The sequence below is a fragment of the Pseudoliparis swirei genome, chromosome 7 (assembly GCF_029220125.1).
Source record: "Pseudoliparis swirei isolate HS2019 ecotype Mariana Trench chromosome 7, NWPU_hadal_v1, whole genome shotgun sequence".
Taxonomy (NCBI): Eukaryota; Metazoa; Chordata; class Actinopteri; order Perciformes; family Liparidae; genus Pseudoliparis; species Pseudoliparis swirei.
Genome location: NC_079394.1, coordinates 15,383,121 through 15,400,020, shown reverse-complemented (window position 1 = coordinate 15,400,020; position 16,900 = coordinate 15,383,121). Strand labels below are relative to the sequence as shown.

The 16,900-nt window shown below is 41.8% G+C and overlaps 1 protein-coding gene across 1 annotated transcript in view; it reads left to right on the top strand.

Annotated features, from left to right (window-relative positions):
* Positions 1-2,709: 2,709 nt before the first annotated feature.
* fras1 (Fraser extracellular matrix complex subunit 1) overlaps positions 2,710-16,900 on the top strand; it is a 136,215-nt gene continuing 122,024 nt past the window's right edge. Inside the window, exons 1-2 of the mRNA XM_056418623.1 lie at positions 2,710-3,044; positions 6,622-6,653. Of these exons, the coding sequence (XP_056274598.1) occupies positions 2,981-3,044; positions 6,622-6,653 (96 nt within the window). The 5' untranslated portion in view covers positions 2,710-2,980. The remainder of the gene's footprint in view (positions 3,045-6,621; positions 6,654-16,900) is intronic.

Genomic DNA, 16,900 nt, shown 5'->3' with positions numbered 1-16,900 from the left:
GGTGCTGTGCAGGTTGGTATTCAGAGCGGTGGTTTGAGGTACATTGGGGTCTTTATGGGGTCTTTATGGGGCCTGTATGGGTCCCTGTGGGGAGATCAGCTCCTGTCTGAGGGTTTCGTTAAGAAACTGTGAGATGAAACGGACCTTCTGACATGCAGCAACTGGAGAGGAGTTACTTTAGTATTCACTTTGCATTCTTCTACGTCACGCTGACCTCAGTGTAGTTTTATTATTGTTAATATTTCACACAAGTGGACCTCCTCAACCGTTTCTTCGTGACGCGAAAAGAGGGAAGTAAAAATGGATGCCATGCGTATTGAGAAGCACTTTAAATGTTAAATATGACTTTACTTGTATTGTGTTTCCAAAACTGGCAACCCGAGACCTCAAAGGGGTCTCGAGAGGATTTGCAGCTTTGCACCTTCAACGTGTGTATTAATTAGATGTTAAAAGATTCACATACATTATGTTTATCATTACATATTTAGTCACGCGGGACATGAACAAATCATAATAACCAGGACGTCGGGCATCAGGAGGGCGATTTGTGGAAATGATATGTTTGACCTTTGACCCCTGTGAAGTTGGCAGCCCGCTGCTCCTAAATGTTTAAGATGCATTGAGTGCAGAGGTCAAAGTTCATGTCTGTCTTGATTAAAACAAAACTATTTTTAGAAAAAAACTAGTTTTTTATTCTGGTGGTCGATTGTCGTCACGATTCGTCAATTAAATTAATAATTGTTTCAGTTCCCTCTGTTTTCGGATATTATTGTAAACTGAACACTTCAGACGTTTAAAGACGACGTCATGGACTCTGGAAGATCCCAAAAAATTACATGATTATTTTCTGAATTATCTTTGACAAAACAACAAAAACAGTTGATTTGAAAAATCTGAAAATAATTAACAATAATGATAACTGTTAGTTGCAGGCCAAAATACATTTTACACACGATAATTACATATATATATATACGTATATATAAATATACATATATATAACTATATATGTATTCATATAAATATATATATATATACTGTATATATATATATGAATATATACAGTATATATATATAATCTATATATACATATTTATTTATGTATATATAAATAAATATATATTCAATATAAATATAACTAAATACAGATTTATTTTATATATATATATATATATATATATATATTTATATCAGAGTGAAGGAAGGATTGAAGGAAAGAAGGAAGGAAGGACTGAAGAAAGGACTAAAAGAAGGAAGCACTGAAGGAAGGAAGGAAGGAAGGACTGAAGGAAGGAAGGAATGAAGGAAGGCAGGAAGGAAGGGAGAAAGGACTGAAGGAAGGAAGGAAGGAAACCAACCTGCACCCAGACAGCTCTGACTGCTCCTGGTTTCTGGCCGAGGACAAAAGGGCCGTGTGCAGATCAGGTTTCTGCCATGTGACACTGAGGAATCTTAGCTCTCATTAAACATAGAGGGAGCTGCAGACAATCCACAATGCAGTGCGGTCGTCAAACACCCTGCAGCTTGATTATTATTGTGGCACGGTGAATGAAATACACGCCACGAGATCGTAAAAACATGTGTTTAGTATAATTAAACCATAAAAGTAAGATACAGTACCCATGATCTGCCACCAGGGGGCGACGGACATGATGCTCACTGCCTTTAAATTGACTATAAACTCAATATTAAAACTAGTTCAGTGATTAAAGGGACATCACATATTATATAAAGAAGAATAAAGTCAGAATTTAGTTTAACAGGTGCATTTTTAATATATTTTAAGTACTAAAGAAGCCCTCCGTGATTAACTTTCTTCTGTTTTTTATCTTTAACACAGATGATATCTATAGAAAAGTATTTTATTTATTTTGCTTATAGTGACCTATAACAACATGTCCAATATATTATCATGAAAGACAATATATCACACCCAAAGAAGTCCAAAGTAGTCCATGAAATGAAACATTTGCTTGTTTCATGTCTTAAATGTGAATATTTTCTATGCTTGTTGTGAACGGAACTCTTTGGTGTTTTACATCATATTTATGTTTATTTAGTCTTTTTCTGCTTGTGTCAGCATATTTAACGTGAGGATCAGCTTCTTTATTAAGAACTCATTGTGTCGTTTGGGAATAACACGGAATATAATATATAAATATAATATGAATATAATAAAGAGTCTGACTTCATATTTATGAAACTCTTCAGATTAAACCCCCGAAGGAGAAGAGGGGAAGACTAACAAGAAACAATTTAGAAAAAGAAGAGGAAGAGGAGGAGGAAGAAGAAGAAGAAGGAGAAGAAGAAGAAGAAGAAGAAGAAGAAGAAGAAGAAGAAGAAGAAGAAGAAGAAGAAGAAGAAGAAGAAGAAGAAGAAGAGGGGGAGGAGGAGGAGGAGGAAGAAGAGGAAGAGTAGGAGGAAGAAGAAGAAGAAGAAAAAGAAGAGGAGGAAGAAGAAGAAGAAGAAGAAGAAGAAGAAGAAGAAGAAGTTGAGTGTGTTGGGCGGTCATCTGCCTCTGCAGAGGGAGAGAGAGAGGGGGAGGGAGAGGGAGGGAGGGAGAGAGAGAGAGGGAGAGAGATGGAGAGAGAGGGAGAGAGGTAGAGAGAGAGAGAGAGAGAGGGAGGTAGAGAGAGATAGAGAGAAAGAGAGAGAGAGAGAGAGAGAGCTCGGAGGTGGTTACTAAGTCTCCAGGTTTCCCGGCACTGCGCCGCATTCCAGCCGGAGCGCAGCGCTCTGTAGTCGGACCCGGCGCGCTCCGTGTCCCCGGTCCTCCCGGTCCTCTTCCCCGCAGCAGGACCGCTGCTCCGCGGCTTGTCTTCTGTCCCCGGGTCGGTGCAGACCTCCGCGCTGTGAGAGCCGCTCTGGTCTGGAGCTCGATACACAGACACGGAGCCCGTCGCGTGGACTTCTTTTCTATATTTTGTGTATATCTTCGTTGCTGGTGGATTTAAAGCCTTTTCCCCGGGCGGCCGGCACCATGGAGCCCGGCGCGTGGTGGACGCTGGTGGGCGCGCTGCTCGGGACCCTGTCCGGGCTACAAGGTTGGTGTTCTCCCTGTTCTTTGACCAGACCAGTTCCAATGTGGGTCAGGGGTTTATCCGGGACCCCCTGCAGACCACCCAGACCGCCTTTAGACCCTCACACCCCCGTCTGCCAGTCACCGGGGCTTCAATGTGTCCAACAGCTTCAGTGAAGTGACACTCTCGAAGTCCCCCCAAGGACCCCTGTGGGAGGGGTCTGGGACCCTGCTCCAGGGGAGCCCTTCTCCATGTTTGATCAGGATTTGCAGACTTTCCCCACGAGGAGAGGGAGGGAGAGAGAGAGAGAGAGGGAAGTAGTGAATTAAAAAGTTTCCAGTTGGTGGTATGAGGAGATCCGACCTGCTGGAGGTGAGCGGCATCTCACCACCAGGTGGTCTAGGAAGCTGCTGCAGGTTCACAATGATCCAAATTCAATCAAAATGTGAATGTTTTTTTATGGTTAAACAGCATTTCAGAGACTGTATCTGAGTTCTGATGCTAAAATATATCCACATATAACCATTTTTCTGCATCCGAGATGTATTAAAAACACTATTTGACCAACAATTTGACAACAAGTCTTCACATCTTCTGCAAATCGAGTCAAACTTCCAAATTGTAACTTATCCGGACATTTAAATGCAACTTTTTAATGCATTTAAACAAACTTTATTTAGCACAAGTTCTTCATCTTTTGGACCTGCACATCCTCAAATCCACGCGTATATGTGGGTCAGTGCAGTGACACACGTTGGGTGCCTCATTAAAGACCAAACAGACCAGAACCTGCAGGATGGATCATATCTCTGCAGACCTGTTGATCTCCTCACGGCCTTCTTCTGAACTGCTGCCGGAATCAAACCGCCGGCTCGTTAACATCGCAGCCGGTTGAAAGTCGTCCTGCACGCTCAGACCTGCTGCAGATATGAAGCTTTGCTTTTAATGTTTTAAGATACATACATGTTTTTCATTTAGAGAAAAATGGAAGCGAGGAGGATCCCATACCAGGATAGACAGAAGTACAATAGATGTCATGTGACCTGAAGTACAATAGATGTCATGTAACCAGAAGTACAGTGTCATGTGACCTGAAGTACAATAGATGTCATGTGACCAGAAGTACAATAGATGTCATGTAACCAGAAGTACAGTAGATGTCATGTGACCAAAAGTACAATAGATTTTATGTGACTAGAAGTACAATAGATGTTACGTGACCAGAAGTACAATAGATGACATGTGACTAGAAGTACAATATATGTCATGTGACTAGAAGTACAGTAGATGTCAAGTGACCAGAAGTACAATAGATGACATGTGACTAGAAGTACAATAGATTTTATGTGACCAGAAGTACAATCGATGACATGTGACTAGAAGTACAATATATGTCATGTGACTAGAAGTACAGTAGATGTCATGTGACCTGAAGTACAATAGATGTCATGTAACCAGAAGTACAGTGTCATGTGACCTGAAGTACAATAGATGTCATGTAACCAGAAGTACAGTGTCATGTGACCTGAAGTACAATAGATGTCATGTGACCAGAAGTACAATAGATGTCATGTAACCAGAAGTACAGTAGATGTCATGTGACCAAAAGTACAATAGATGACATGTGACTAGAAGTACAATAGATGTCATGTGACCAGAAGTACAATAGATGACATGTGACTAAAAGTACAATAGATGACATATGACTAGAAGTACAATAGATGTCAAGTGACCAGAAGTACAATAGATGTCATGTGACTAGAAGTACAATAGATGACATGTGACTAGAAGTGCAATAGATGTAAAGTGACTAGAAGTACAATAGATGACATGTGACTAGAAGTACAATAGATGTCATGTGACTAGAAGTGCAATAGATGTCAAGTGACCAGAAGAACAATAGATGTCATGTGACTAGAAGTACAATAGATGTAATGTGACTAGAAGTGCAATAGATGTCAAGTGACCAGAAGAACAATAGATGTCATGTGACTAGAAGTACAATAGATGTAATGTGACTAGAAGTACAATAGATGTCAAGTGACCAGAAGTACAATAGATGTTACGTGACCAGAAGTACAATAGATGTCATGTGACTAGAAGTGCAATAGATGTCAAGTGACCAGAAGTACAATAGATGACATGTAACCAGAAGTACAATAGATAACATTCAATTTTTCAATTCAGTTTATTTGTATAGCCCAATTTCACAAATTATAAATTTGTCTCGGAGTGCTTTACAATCTGTACACATAGACATCCCTGCCCCAAAACCTCACATCGGATCAGGAAAAACTCCCAAATAACCCTTCAGGGGGAAAAAAGGGAAGAAACCTTCAGGAGAGCAACAGAGGAGGATCCCTCTCCAGGATGGACAGAAGAAAAGATGTAATGTGTTCAGAAGGACAGATTTAGAGTTAAAATACATGTAGCATGTGACTAGAAGTGCAATAGATGTCATCCATAGTCGGATCTTCCCTCATCATAGATAATCAAAGATCCTCTGATGAGCTGAGAGTTGCCTCTGAATGTAAAAATGTGGTAGAAAAAAAGTAATTAAAAGTGCAGGCCGCCATGTCTCCTCCCATGTGTGATGTTTCCTTGAAGCCTTTAATCCTTCAAGGCTGAGCGGGGGATGTACTCATCACATGGCCGATGAGCCTCCATCACAAGAAGATCGTGTTCAGTAAAGGGAAACACGACAAATGACGAGCAAAAAGCTGGAAATGTATCCAGAATCCAGTGGAAGTTATTTTCCTCCAGAGAAAAATAAACAATAGAATTGACGGAGGTAACTCCAACTACTGTTGATTAATTAGGAGTCACTCTTTCACTACACTACGAACAGGAAGTGAATTCTGGGCTCTTCTCGCACGCCTCTACAGAAATAAAATCTGAAATATAATATTAAAATAATCCATCTTTTTTCTTATTTTTATTAAAATAATCTTTTTTTCTCATTTTTATTAAAATAATCAGGACGCTGACTTGAATAAACTGCAACAAAAAAAAAAAGCATTCAAAACATGCGACGAGCGGAGCCTTGTGATTGGTCGGATCGCTCCAAGTGTCAAACAAGGGAGCTGCGGGTCACTTTGTCTTCTTTACGGACCACAAACAAGTTTCAGAGGCAGAAGACCATCACCCAGGAGACCGCTGTTACTGTTCTGTGTTGTTCATGTCTCATTTTTTTCTCAATTTCCTTCTAATTTTAAGATGACATTTTGCCTGAAACGTTTCGGGGGTTGTGGATTTGATGCTGAAATGTTCCCGAATGTTTGAAATTAAACTAATCGTGACTTTTTGGGTCCTAACCGAACATTAAATCGACTCCTTGGTGCGTTTCTTTGCAGACGATGTCACGATTTCTTTCTGAAAAGCGTGGCCCCGCCTCCAATCGAGGAGATTTTTTCAATTGTTTGTTCTTGGGGATTATTCTCAATCTGTTTAGTCACCTTTTATCTCTCTCTCACACACATACACATACACACACACACACGACACCAAGGGTTTAGGGATCAGATTTACATAATCCCTGTGATCATGACTGGACTCTAACTCTCTCTCTCTCCCCCCCCACTCTCTCTCTCCCATCCTATAGGAGTGTGTGTCTTCGAGGGATCTCTGTACGCGGTAGGTGCACCCGGCCCGCCGCCTGGCGCCGGTTCAGAGTTCTTTACTTCTCTTTCCTCCGTCCCGCTCGCAGTAATCAGGATCTCGGGTCCTCCGTCCTAAAGCCTGATGGGTATTCGCTCATGTTTTATTCACACCGGGGGATCTGACTGACGGCTGCAGCCCTGAAGTGTGTGTGTGTGTGTGTGTGTGTGTGTGTGCAGAGATGGATTGTACGAGGTGAATGTGCATTATCATTAGGGACCGCTACGTAGCCGAGAAGATGTGTCTCATCCATAATGCATAATGCCTCGTACTGACTTTGTGGATGATGATGACGATGATGAGGGGGAGCGGGACGGTGGCGGGACCCGCCGCTCGCCGCCCGCCACTCCACTGAAGGTTAGAGGCTGGTTTCAGAGGAAAGGAAGGAGGTTTTGTGATGAGCTCTAATGCTTCGAGTCTGTCGTGTTTTTTTGGCCTCTGACATCTTCTGATGAGCAGAATCAGAGAAGAATGAACTCTTATCACAGATTTAAATACTTCCTAAAAGATTACAGAGTAGGCTCTCTGAGCAGGAACTCCCCTTGGGGATCTTCATCACAGTGACGACTCCCTCCGACCCCGTGAGAGCGCGAGCACACATCCTGGTACTTATCTCCGGGCTGTGAAGGAGTCAGCGAGAAAAGAGGAGGAGAAAGGAAGGAGGGAGGAGGGATAGTGGGGGGGAAAGGAGACAGGTGGGACGTCCCGGCATGTTGGGACACAGAGGAAAGAACCTTCTGGAGTTCAAAGTGAAGACACTTCCCCCTGACACCTGGACTGGAAGCGAGATAATGAGAACATGAAGAAGCTCCCAGATTAGAGAGTAGAAGCTTCTTCTGTCTCCTCGTTAATCCACGGGAACCGTTCCCAGGTTTTAAGGATCTGGTTTGAAGCTTTATTCACATAAAAATATTCAAATGGGAATCAAAACACAGGACTATGAGGTATATAAGGACTATGAGGTATTTAAGTATATGAGGTATATGAGGTATATGAGGCATATGAGGACTATGAGGTATTTAAGTATATGAGGTATATGAGGCATATGAGGACTATGAGGTATTTAAGTATATGAGGTATATGAGGTATATGAGGACTATGAGGTATTTAAGTATATGAGGTATATGAGGACTATGAGGTATTTAAGTATATGAGGTATATGAGGTATATGAGGCATATGAGGTATTTGAGTATATGAGGTATATGAGGACTATGAGGTATTTGAGTATATGAGGACTATGAGGTATTTGAGTATATGAGGCATATGAGGTATATGAGGTCTATGAGGTATATGAGGACTATGAGGTATTTGAGTATATGAGGCATATGAGGTATATGAGGTCTATGAGGTCTATGAGGTATATGAGGACTATGAGGTATTTGAAATGAGGTATATGAGGTATGTGAGGACTATGAGGTATATGAGGACTATGAGGTATTTGATATGAGGTATATGAGGTATTTGAGTATATGAGGTATATGAGGTATGTGAGGTATATGAGGTCTTTGAGGTATATGAGGTATATGCAGTATATGAGGACTATGAGGACTATGAGGTATTGTGTAAAGATTCTGATTCTGATATGAGGTATTTGAGTATATGAGGTATATGAGGTATGTGAGGTATATGAGGTCTTTGAGGTATATGAGGACTATGAGGTATTTGAGTATATGAGGTATATGAGCTATGTGAAGACTATGAGGTATTTGAGGTATATGAGGTATTTGAGTATACGAGGTCTATGAGGTATATGAGGTCTAAGAGGTCTATAAGGACTATGAGGTCTATGATTAAAGGCTTTAAGCAATGCTTTTGGAAATAACGTCTCCCCCCCCCCCTCCTGGTGGAGGAAGACTGGAGGGAAGTGGAGCGACCTTTGGCAAACAGCCAGTACTGAACTTAGGGGCAAACTAATGGGCAAACAAGATAGTTGCTCCCCCCCCCCTGTTGTCTCTCACTCCATTCATCGTGTTGGATTCCCGTCTCGTCGTCTGAGCCGTTTGGCCTCGAATCTGAAAACACCCCCCCTCCCCCTCGTCTTTCTTTCTTTCTTCCAGCCCGTCTGGACCCGCAGGCTCTCAGAGCTACAAGTGTTCAGACAGAAGAGCGTCAACGCCGAGTCTCAGTCGTGTTCACACACGCTGAGGAAACCTCACCGCTCCTTCTCCTTCTCTTCCTCCCTTTCTTTCTCTTTCTGCCTTTCTTATCTTTCTTTTTCTTTCTCCCTTTCTTTCTCTTTCTCCTTTTCTTTATCGTTCAGCCTTTTCTTTTTATTTCTCCCTTCTTTCTTTTCTCCTTTTTTTCTCTTTCTGCATTTTTTTCTCCCTTTTTTATTTCTGCCTTTTCTTTCTCTTTCTCCTTTTCTGCTTTCTGTCCTGAATGAGAACATAGTCTTCTTCTTCTTCTTCTTCTTCTTCTTCTTCTTCTTCTTCTTCTTCTTCTTCTTCTTGTCTCCTCAGAAGCGCCGGTAGATTTAACAGTCATCAAAAATGTCTTAGTCCACAAATGCACGAAGCTCAGACGAGATCTTTTTTGTTGAGAGCTTCGAATGAGCTGAAGTGGAACTGAGCTTCTGCACAGCCGACACTCACTTTGGGACTTCTGACGCTTTAACGTCTTTGACGTCTTTGTTCTTCGTTATCCAGCTTCACATTCTGGGTTATTCAACGTTTTCAGGCCTTTATGCTGAAGAATTAAGTTTGAAGTGAACTTCTCATTTGTTCATTTCTGGTTTGTTTGGCAAAAACATTTTTTAATTGCAAGATGAAAAGTTTCGAGTTGAGGCTGAAAATATGAGAAAAATGTTGAAAACGTGAATAATACGCTTAAAGACTTCAGTAAAAGAATAAAGCTCATATCTTTAATACCGTCTGTTATTGTTTGTTGATAAAGGACATTGACATGAAAGCAGATCATTAATCAGACTTTTCATTCTCCTCCTTAACTTCACTCTTTATCGCGTGATTGACACAAATCTCCCAAATCCACAACAGGAAGAGCTGGAGTGTAGAATGAACGCTAAGCGGTGACGCCACGCTGACGGACGGATGCCTCGGGGGGAGGAAGGGGGGCAGTGGTGTGTGTGTGTGTGTGTGCCAGACTCGACCTGCCGATGACTTCACCTCCCCTCCTTTACCTGGAAAACAAAGCACGCTTCTTTTGGACCCCACAGCATGCTGGGATTCACTCCACGCCCGACTGATAAGAAAAGCACTGCCGGCCGGTGGCTTGATCCCCGCCCCTTCCCAGGCGTGTGTTTGTTCTAGTAATCTGCATTGGGAGTGTTGGGAGCATTGAGGAGCATTAAGGAGCATTGAGGAGCATTAAGGAGCGTTGGGAGCATTGGGAGCCTTGGGACCATTGGGAGCCTTGGGACCATTGGGAGCGTTGGGAGTGTTGGGAGCATTGGGAGTGTTGGGAGCCTTGGGAGTGTTGGGAGCGTTGGGAGCCTTGGGACCATTGGGAGCGTTGGGAGCATTGGGAGTGTTGGGAGCGTTGGGAGCGTTGGGAGCGTTGGGAGCATTGGGAGCCTTGGGAGTGTTGGGTACATTGGGAGTATTGGGAGTGTTGGGAGCCTAGGGAGTGTTGGGAGTGTTGGGAGCGTTGGGAGTGTTGGGAGTGTTGGGAGTGTTGGGAGCGTTGGGAGTGTTGGGAGCGTTGGGGGTGTTGGGGCTGTTTGCATTTCCCAGAGTTTCTTAGGTTTCCCAAACAAAAGCTTTCATTTACTCAAGAAGGACTCGGTAGTACTAATACCACACTGTAAATGTCTTAAAGCTGCTACAAGGAACTTTAATTCTCGGTTGACGACGCTGCAGTGAAATGAGTTTTCTAAAAGAACCCCTGGAGATCAGAGACACTATCACCTTCGTCCAAAGGGGGCACCAGAACCAACACAACATGAAACTTCATTGTCGTAGCTTTAAAGTAAAACCCTTTCCTGTCAGAGTTTTACTTTTATAAACAATGCTTCAGCTGCATTAACTGAACTGTTGCATTGGAACTCTTCTACTTGGCTTGGGGGGGTGTTGCATCACATTCACCAAGATCCTCATGTGTTTGCAGCAAAAAAGCCAAGAGAGCTTTTTCAGTCACTTCTAATGTTCCCCTTTCCCAGCCTCTAATCTGTGGAGCTTTTTTGAAGCCACTCCAGCTGAAGCCGAGCGCTCTCCGGTCTGTTTGAATGACCCTTGCCTTCCAGTTAGAGAGGGAACAGGCCCGGGCTCGCTTTATTGAGCCAGTCGGGAGGTCTGAGAGCTGCCCTCTCTTTTGTTTCTCCTGTGAAAGGAACTGTGTTGACAAGAGTTTAACATAACGGGAGGCCTTAAAGTTTCTACGTGCTAACGCTAACCCAAAAAGAGATGTTTAAGGAGGATTTTAACAAAAATACAACAGACTCTGTGACTCGGGGTATCGGTAATTGTTGGGGAATCGGGGCTTCCGAGCTGACCCCTGTGTTTGACCCCCCCAGGGCCACCCAGGTGTGACATTAAACGGCGCCTCATTGTTATCTTTTGTCTCGCTCATCACGTTTGTGCCGTAAAAAGAGATTTTGTGCGACTCAAAACACACAAAAATGATTTTTTTTGAATTCCTTGTGAGGCGTTTTGAAGATGCCGTTCGGGAAACTCACTAAATATTCATCTTTTTGCCTCTTATGCTGAAAAAGACAATGTTCCACTAAAAATGAATGATTCCAGTTCTTTTGATGGAGACAGAAACACATAAAATACATCAAATACTGGTGTCAGTGACACCCTGTGGGCTATGGAGGACTTAAAATGACTTAAGTATAAATAAAGAAATTATTGCATGAATAAATATAGGAATAAAGAAATAAATGCTTAAATAAATGTATAAATAAAGAAATAAATGCTTAAATAAATGTATAAATAAATAAATACAGGAATGAATGCATATAAGTTATAACTCAACAGGACATCATTAAATAAATATATTTCTACATTTCTGTATTTCTTCATTTATTTATGTCTCTTTATGTGTCCACACGTATTTCTTCATTTATTTATGTGTGACATTTACGTGTCCATATGAGCTGGGCGGTCCGAACCTCTGTCTAAAGCATGATTGGTCACAGGAGTGTGATGCACCTGGTGTGTTATGCTCTACTACTTCTGCCTGGCACATGAAGCTGAAGTTGGCTCGCTCAGCTCACCGTGAGCAGAAGTTAGCCTAGACAGCTTTTTGACTTCAGCCGTTTATCAATTCCAAGTACACTGAGTACAGACTCGTGTTCTTTTGGAGTCTGGTCTTGGGAGTCCGGACTCTCGAGGACGCAGGACGGTCTTTCTGGTCTTGTGACGTCATCACATCAACTGTTCATGCTCATGAATTTACTCCAATTATTCACTGTAAAATACTTTACAGTGGAGTCGAATGTGTTGCGGTGTTCACTGTTGTTTGGCGTATACTTCGCCCACAGTAGCCTGGTACTTGTTCCCGAATAAACGGTAATAACAATACGTCTCGTAGCTTTGCTGACCGAGGGTCGCTACAATATGAAGTTATGAATCTTAACCCTCAGTCAAATTGACGTAACGTTATCTTTTAATAAATAATAAACACTTTGTGCTCGTTAGATCCTCCAAAACCTAATTATATCTCATGTTTAGCCACTACGGAGACGTCAGAGCCAGCGGAGCATTTCAAAAAGTCCTGCCGAGATCAGGCTGCTCTCGGCGGCCACACAGCGCGCTGAGCGCCCGGCGCCCGGAGCTCAGTGGTCCCGCGAGCAGGACCTCAAATCTCCGTCGCATATCCTTATTAGGCTGAATCTCGATAAACCGACCACAGATTTGATGCTTAAACTACTAACTTCTCGGCTGAAAACATCCTTAAATTACATTCCGTGACTCAACAACAGTAGTATTTAGAATGTACAGACAAGAATGCATAATAAACGCTCTTCGGCTACAGGTCCAAGTGCTAGGGATCGATTGCTTCTGTCTTGCTCCCCAACTTGACCAATCCTGTTTAACAATGAGGTTTGGACCGCCCCAGCTCATTTGCATACAAGGACACATAAATGTCACACATAAATAAATGAAGAAATACGTGTGGACACATAAATAGAGATATAAATAAATGAAGAAATACAGAAATGTAGAAATACATTTATTTAATGATGTCCTGTTGAGTTATAGCTTAAATGTATTCATTCCTGTATTTATTTATTTATTTATACATTTATTCTTGTATTTATTTATACATTTATTTCAGCATTTATTTATTTATTCCTGTATTTATTTAGACATTTATTTAAGCATTTATTTATTCTTGTATTTATTCATGCATTTATTTATTTATATTTAAGTCATTTTAAGTCCTCCATAGTGGGCGTCTCTGGTGGGCTGTCAGGGTTTTTATTGAAGGTCTCTAACCCCCCCGACGCTGCTGCTCAGTGGGGTGTCTGTTGCTTTATTGACAAGGGATAAGAGTGCTAAATAGGGGGGAGGGGGTTAAATCATTCTGATGCTTTACGGTGGTGGATGTCACTAGACTGATGTTTGTGTCCTTTGTTGAAGCAGTACTTCTGTTTCCTAAACATGACCAAGTAGTACTTTTGTCCAAGAAGTACTTTTGTTGCCTAAACATAACTTAGTAGTACTCTAACTAAGTAGTACTTTTTTGCCGAAAGATGACCAAGTAGTACTTTTGTCCAAGGAGTACTTTTGTGGTATGAACATAACTTAGTAGTACTATAACTAAGTAGTACTTGTTGGGTCTAAACATAGCTTAGTTGTACTTGTGATGACTAAACATGACTAAGTAGTACTTGTGGGGCCTAAACATAACTAAGTAGTACTTGTGGGGCCTAAACATAACTAAGTAGTACTTGTGACGACTAAACATGACTAAGTAGTACTTGTGGGGCCTAAACATAACTAAGTAGTACTTGTGACGACTAAACATGACTAAGTAGTACTTGTGGGGCCTAAACATAGCTTAGTTGTACTTGTGATGACTAAACATGACTAAATAGTACTTGTGGGGCCTAAACATAACTAAGTAGTACTTGTGGGGCCTAAACATAACTAAGTAGTACTTGTGACGACTAAACATGACTAAGTAGTACTTGTGGGGCCTAAACATAACTAAGTAGTACTTGTGACGACTAAACATGACTAAGTAGTACTTGTGGGGCCTAAACATAGCTTAGTTGTACTTGTGATGACTAAACATGACTAAGTAGTACTTGTGGGGCCTAAACATAACTAAGTAGTACTTGTGATGACTAAACATGACTAAGTAGTACTTGTGACGACTAAACATGACTAAGTAGTACTTGTGAGGCCGAAACATAGCTAAGTAATAGAGTTGTCTTAGTTCAGGTTTCATGATGTTTTTCTACTAGACATAACCAAGTAGTTAATAACTTTTTGTTGTGTGAGTAATCAAGAGTTCAGTTTTAAGAGGACGTAACTTTGAAGGTAAACTGGGCTCCACGGAGGCCCACTTAAGAAGCTTTGAGGTATTTCTTCCCTACATGGAAAGATCAGAAGTAGAAGACTCAGTATTTCTACTCCTAGTGAGATTTGCGACATTAAATAACAACAGCTGGTGTTGTGTTGAAGCCCCGCCTCCCCCCAGTTCCTTTATCACAGCTTTTATTCCTGCTGTAAAAGGCAATCAATTTCAGAGATAAGTACAATAAGTCAAAACATGGTTTGTATCTCACACTTCAACCATCGATATTGTTCCCCCCTTTATCTCCAGTCATATAAGTCATGTCACTTCTACCAGTGAAATACTAGACTTCATTTAATGGAAGAGATCGGCTTTAAATCCCAGTGCGACGCCCCCATCGTGTCCCCCGACAAAGCGCTTTGAGTCTTGAGATGCTTATCGGCGGCGTCTCGGCTGTGACGAACAAAATAAGATAAGAACGCGGAGAGAACTTCTGATTGTGCTCCTCGAATCTAAAGAATACGTGGGCGAAGAAAACAATCTCGCCACTCGAGGCCCTCTCAGGATCTCAGGAGCTTTCTATCATATCGCAAGATCTTCTTCAGCAGATGGAGTTGTGCTCACAGAGTCGTTGATGCAATAAACAGATAATCTCATCTATTTCCCCTTCTAAAACTTAAAATAACTAGAACGGGCACTCGGTAGAGCGCATACCTTCGCATATCACAAGATTGGGCATTGAATTATGAACATTTTGGCATTAGTTGCATGCCAATTGGACAAAAATGTATCGTGCTATGGTAAAAAAAAGATGTTGACCTTTCCATGACCTTGACCTTGACCTTTGACCCGATTGATCCCAAAATCTAATCAAATGGTCCCCGGATAATAACCAATCATCCCACCAAATTCCATGTGATTCAAGAAGACTTGACCTGTTCATGACCTTTGACCTTTGACCCGATCGATCCCAAAATCTAATCAACTGGTCCCCGGATAATAAACAATCATCCCACCAAATTTCATGCGATTCGGTTCAATACTTTTTGAGTTCTGCGAAAGATTTTGACCTGTTCATGACCTTTGACCTTGACCTTTGACTCGATTGATCCCAAAATCTAATCAACTGGTCCCCGGATAATAAACAATCATCCCACCAAATTTCATGCGATTCGGTTCAATACTTTTTGAGTTTTGCGAATAACACGCATACAAATAAATAAATAAATAAATACACGGCGATCAAAACATAACCCTCTGGCATTTTCAATGTGAAGGTAATAAGGCGTTCATTGACAATTTCCTCTTGACTTAAAAAAACACGTTTTTTTTCTGCGATACTTCGATACAGGATGCATTGTGTACGTTTTTTCTTCTTCGCTGCCAAAATAAAGACGATAAAAAACTGCTGCGGGAGGTCACAGACAGCATGAATTTGGCCTCACAAGGACCTGTGCATCAATAAATTATCAAAACCCCCAAAATAAGTTTAGAAGAGTTTAGAAATAGGATTTAACCGACGTCATCCGGTTGGTGGTTCATAGACAAACAGACCCACGCCGTCTCTGTCTATGAGGCGCTCCAGTAGAGTTGCAGGTGACGACAGACGGCTACATTAATTCTTTCTTTTTTACGACGATAAATCAAAACGACGAATTAGCGCTGAACTCCTCCTCTACGCTTGAAACGCCCTGCGCCACAAAAAAACACACATTAGCTCCTTCGAAAAGGCGTCTTGTAAATTTAACCGCCTCTTCCTCCGTCACCTCGTAAAATAAAAAGAAACGTTTAAACGCTCCTCGGTTAATTCTCCGCTCACGAGCGCCGCTGCACATTCAACTCGAAGGGTCGGAAGTTTTTTAAGCAACGGGGAAGGAGGCGCTATTCTCATCCCCTGCAGGGTTCAGATGTCACCAGTAAGCCTGTGGGGGGGACGATAATAGCTCCCCGGCACCATGCACCATCTTTTATCTTTAACTGGAAATAGCACCGAGGTCTCCGGGGCCCCCGGCTCGACGTTTCTTTGGGCCTCAGCGGGTCCTGAAGCGTCCCTCTCCGGCTCAGAGGCCCAGAAATCATTAATCCTGAGTTTAAACTGTGCCACGGTATCGACCAGCAGGTTTGGTTCCTCCTCCTCCTCCTCCTCTTGCTCCTCCAGAGTTTATTCACTCCTCTGCCTTTCCGATTACCCTCCGCGGGCTTTTCCCCCAGAGGAAGATATAAAACATTACATATAAATGTACATAAGTACATTTATTCAGGTAAAATTACAGTGTATTACAGTGAAAGAGAGAAAAAGCTCAATTGAGGAACCAGAAAAAGTTGAGAAGGAAATAAAAAATGCAAGAAGAAGAAGCAGATTAAGAAAATAATGATCAGGTGGAGAAAAATAAATTCTTATTGCCCGTTGAATGTTCATTTTTAATGGATGTTCATTAAGTATTCATAGATGTCAGATAAAAGGTAGCGGAGCTTTAGAGGGCGAAGTACTCATTAGTAACTAATTGTTCTGGAACAATGACGTGGTTTCTCGTGACTTTGGTTGAGTTCAAAGTGTTCCAGAAGGGATAGAAATATAAAGACTGTAACACAGCCTCAAGATGGACGGGACTAACGTTTAGAGTTAATTTAACCCAAACGAGCGGACGTTGTCACGTGTTGCCGGACGTTCGGAGGTCATCGCACAGTAAAAGAGACGCAACTTTACGTAAGTTTGTGGTTTTATTGCCTCAACCTACCTTGCCCTTTTCCTAATTCAATTTAATTGAATTAAGTTTATTTTGTATAGCCCAATGTC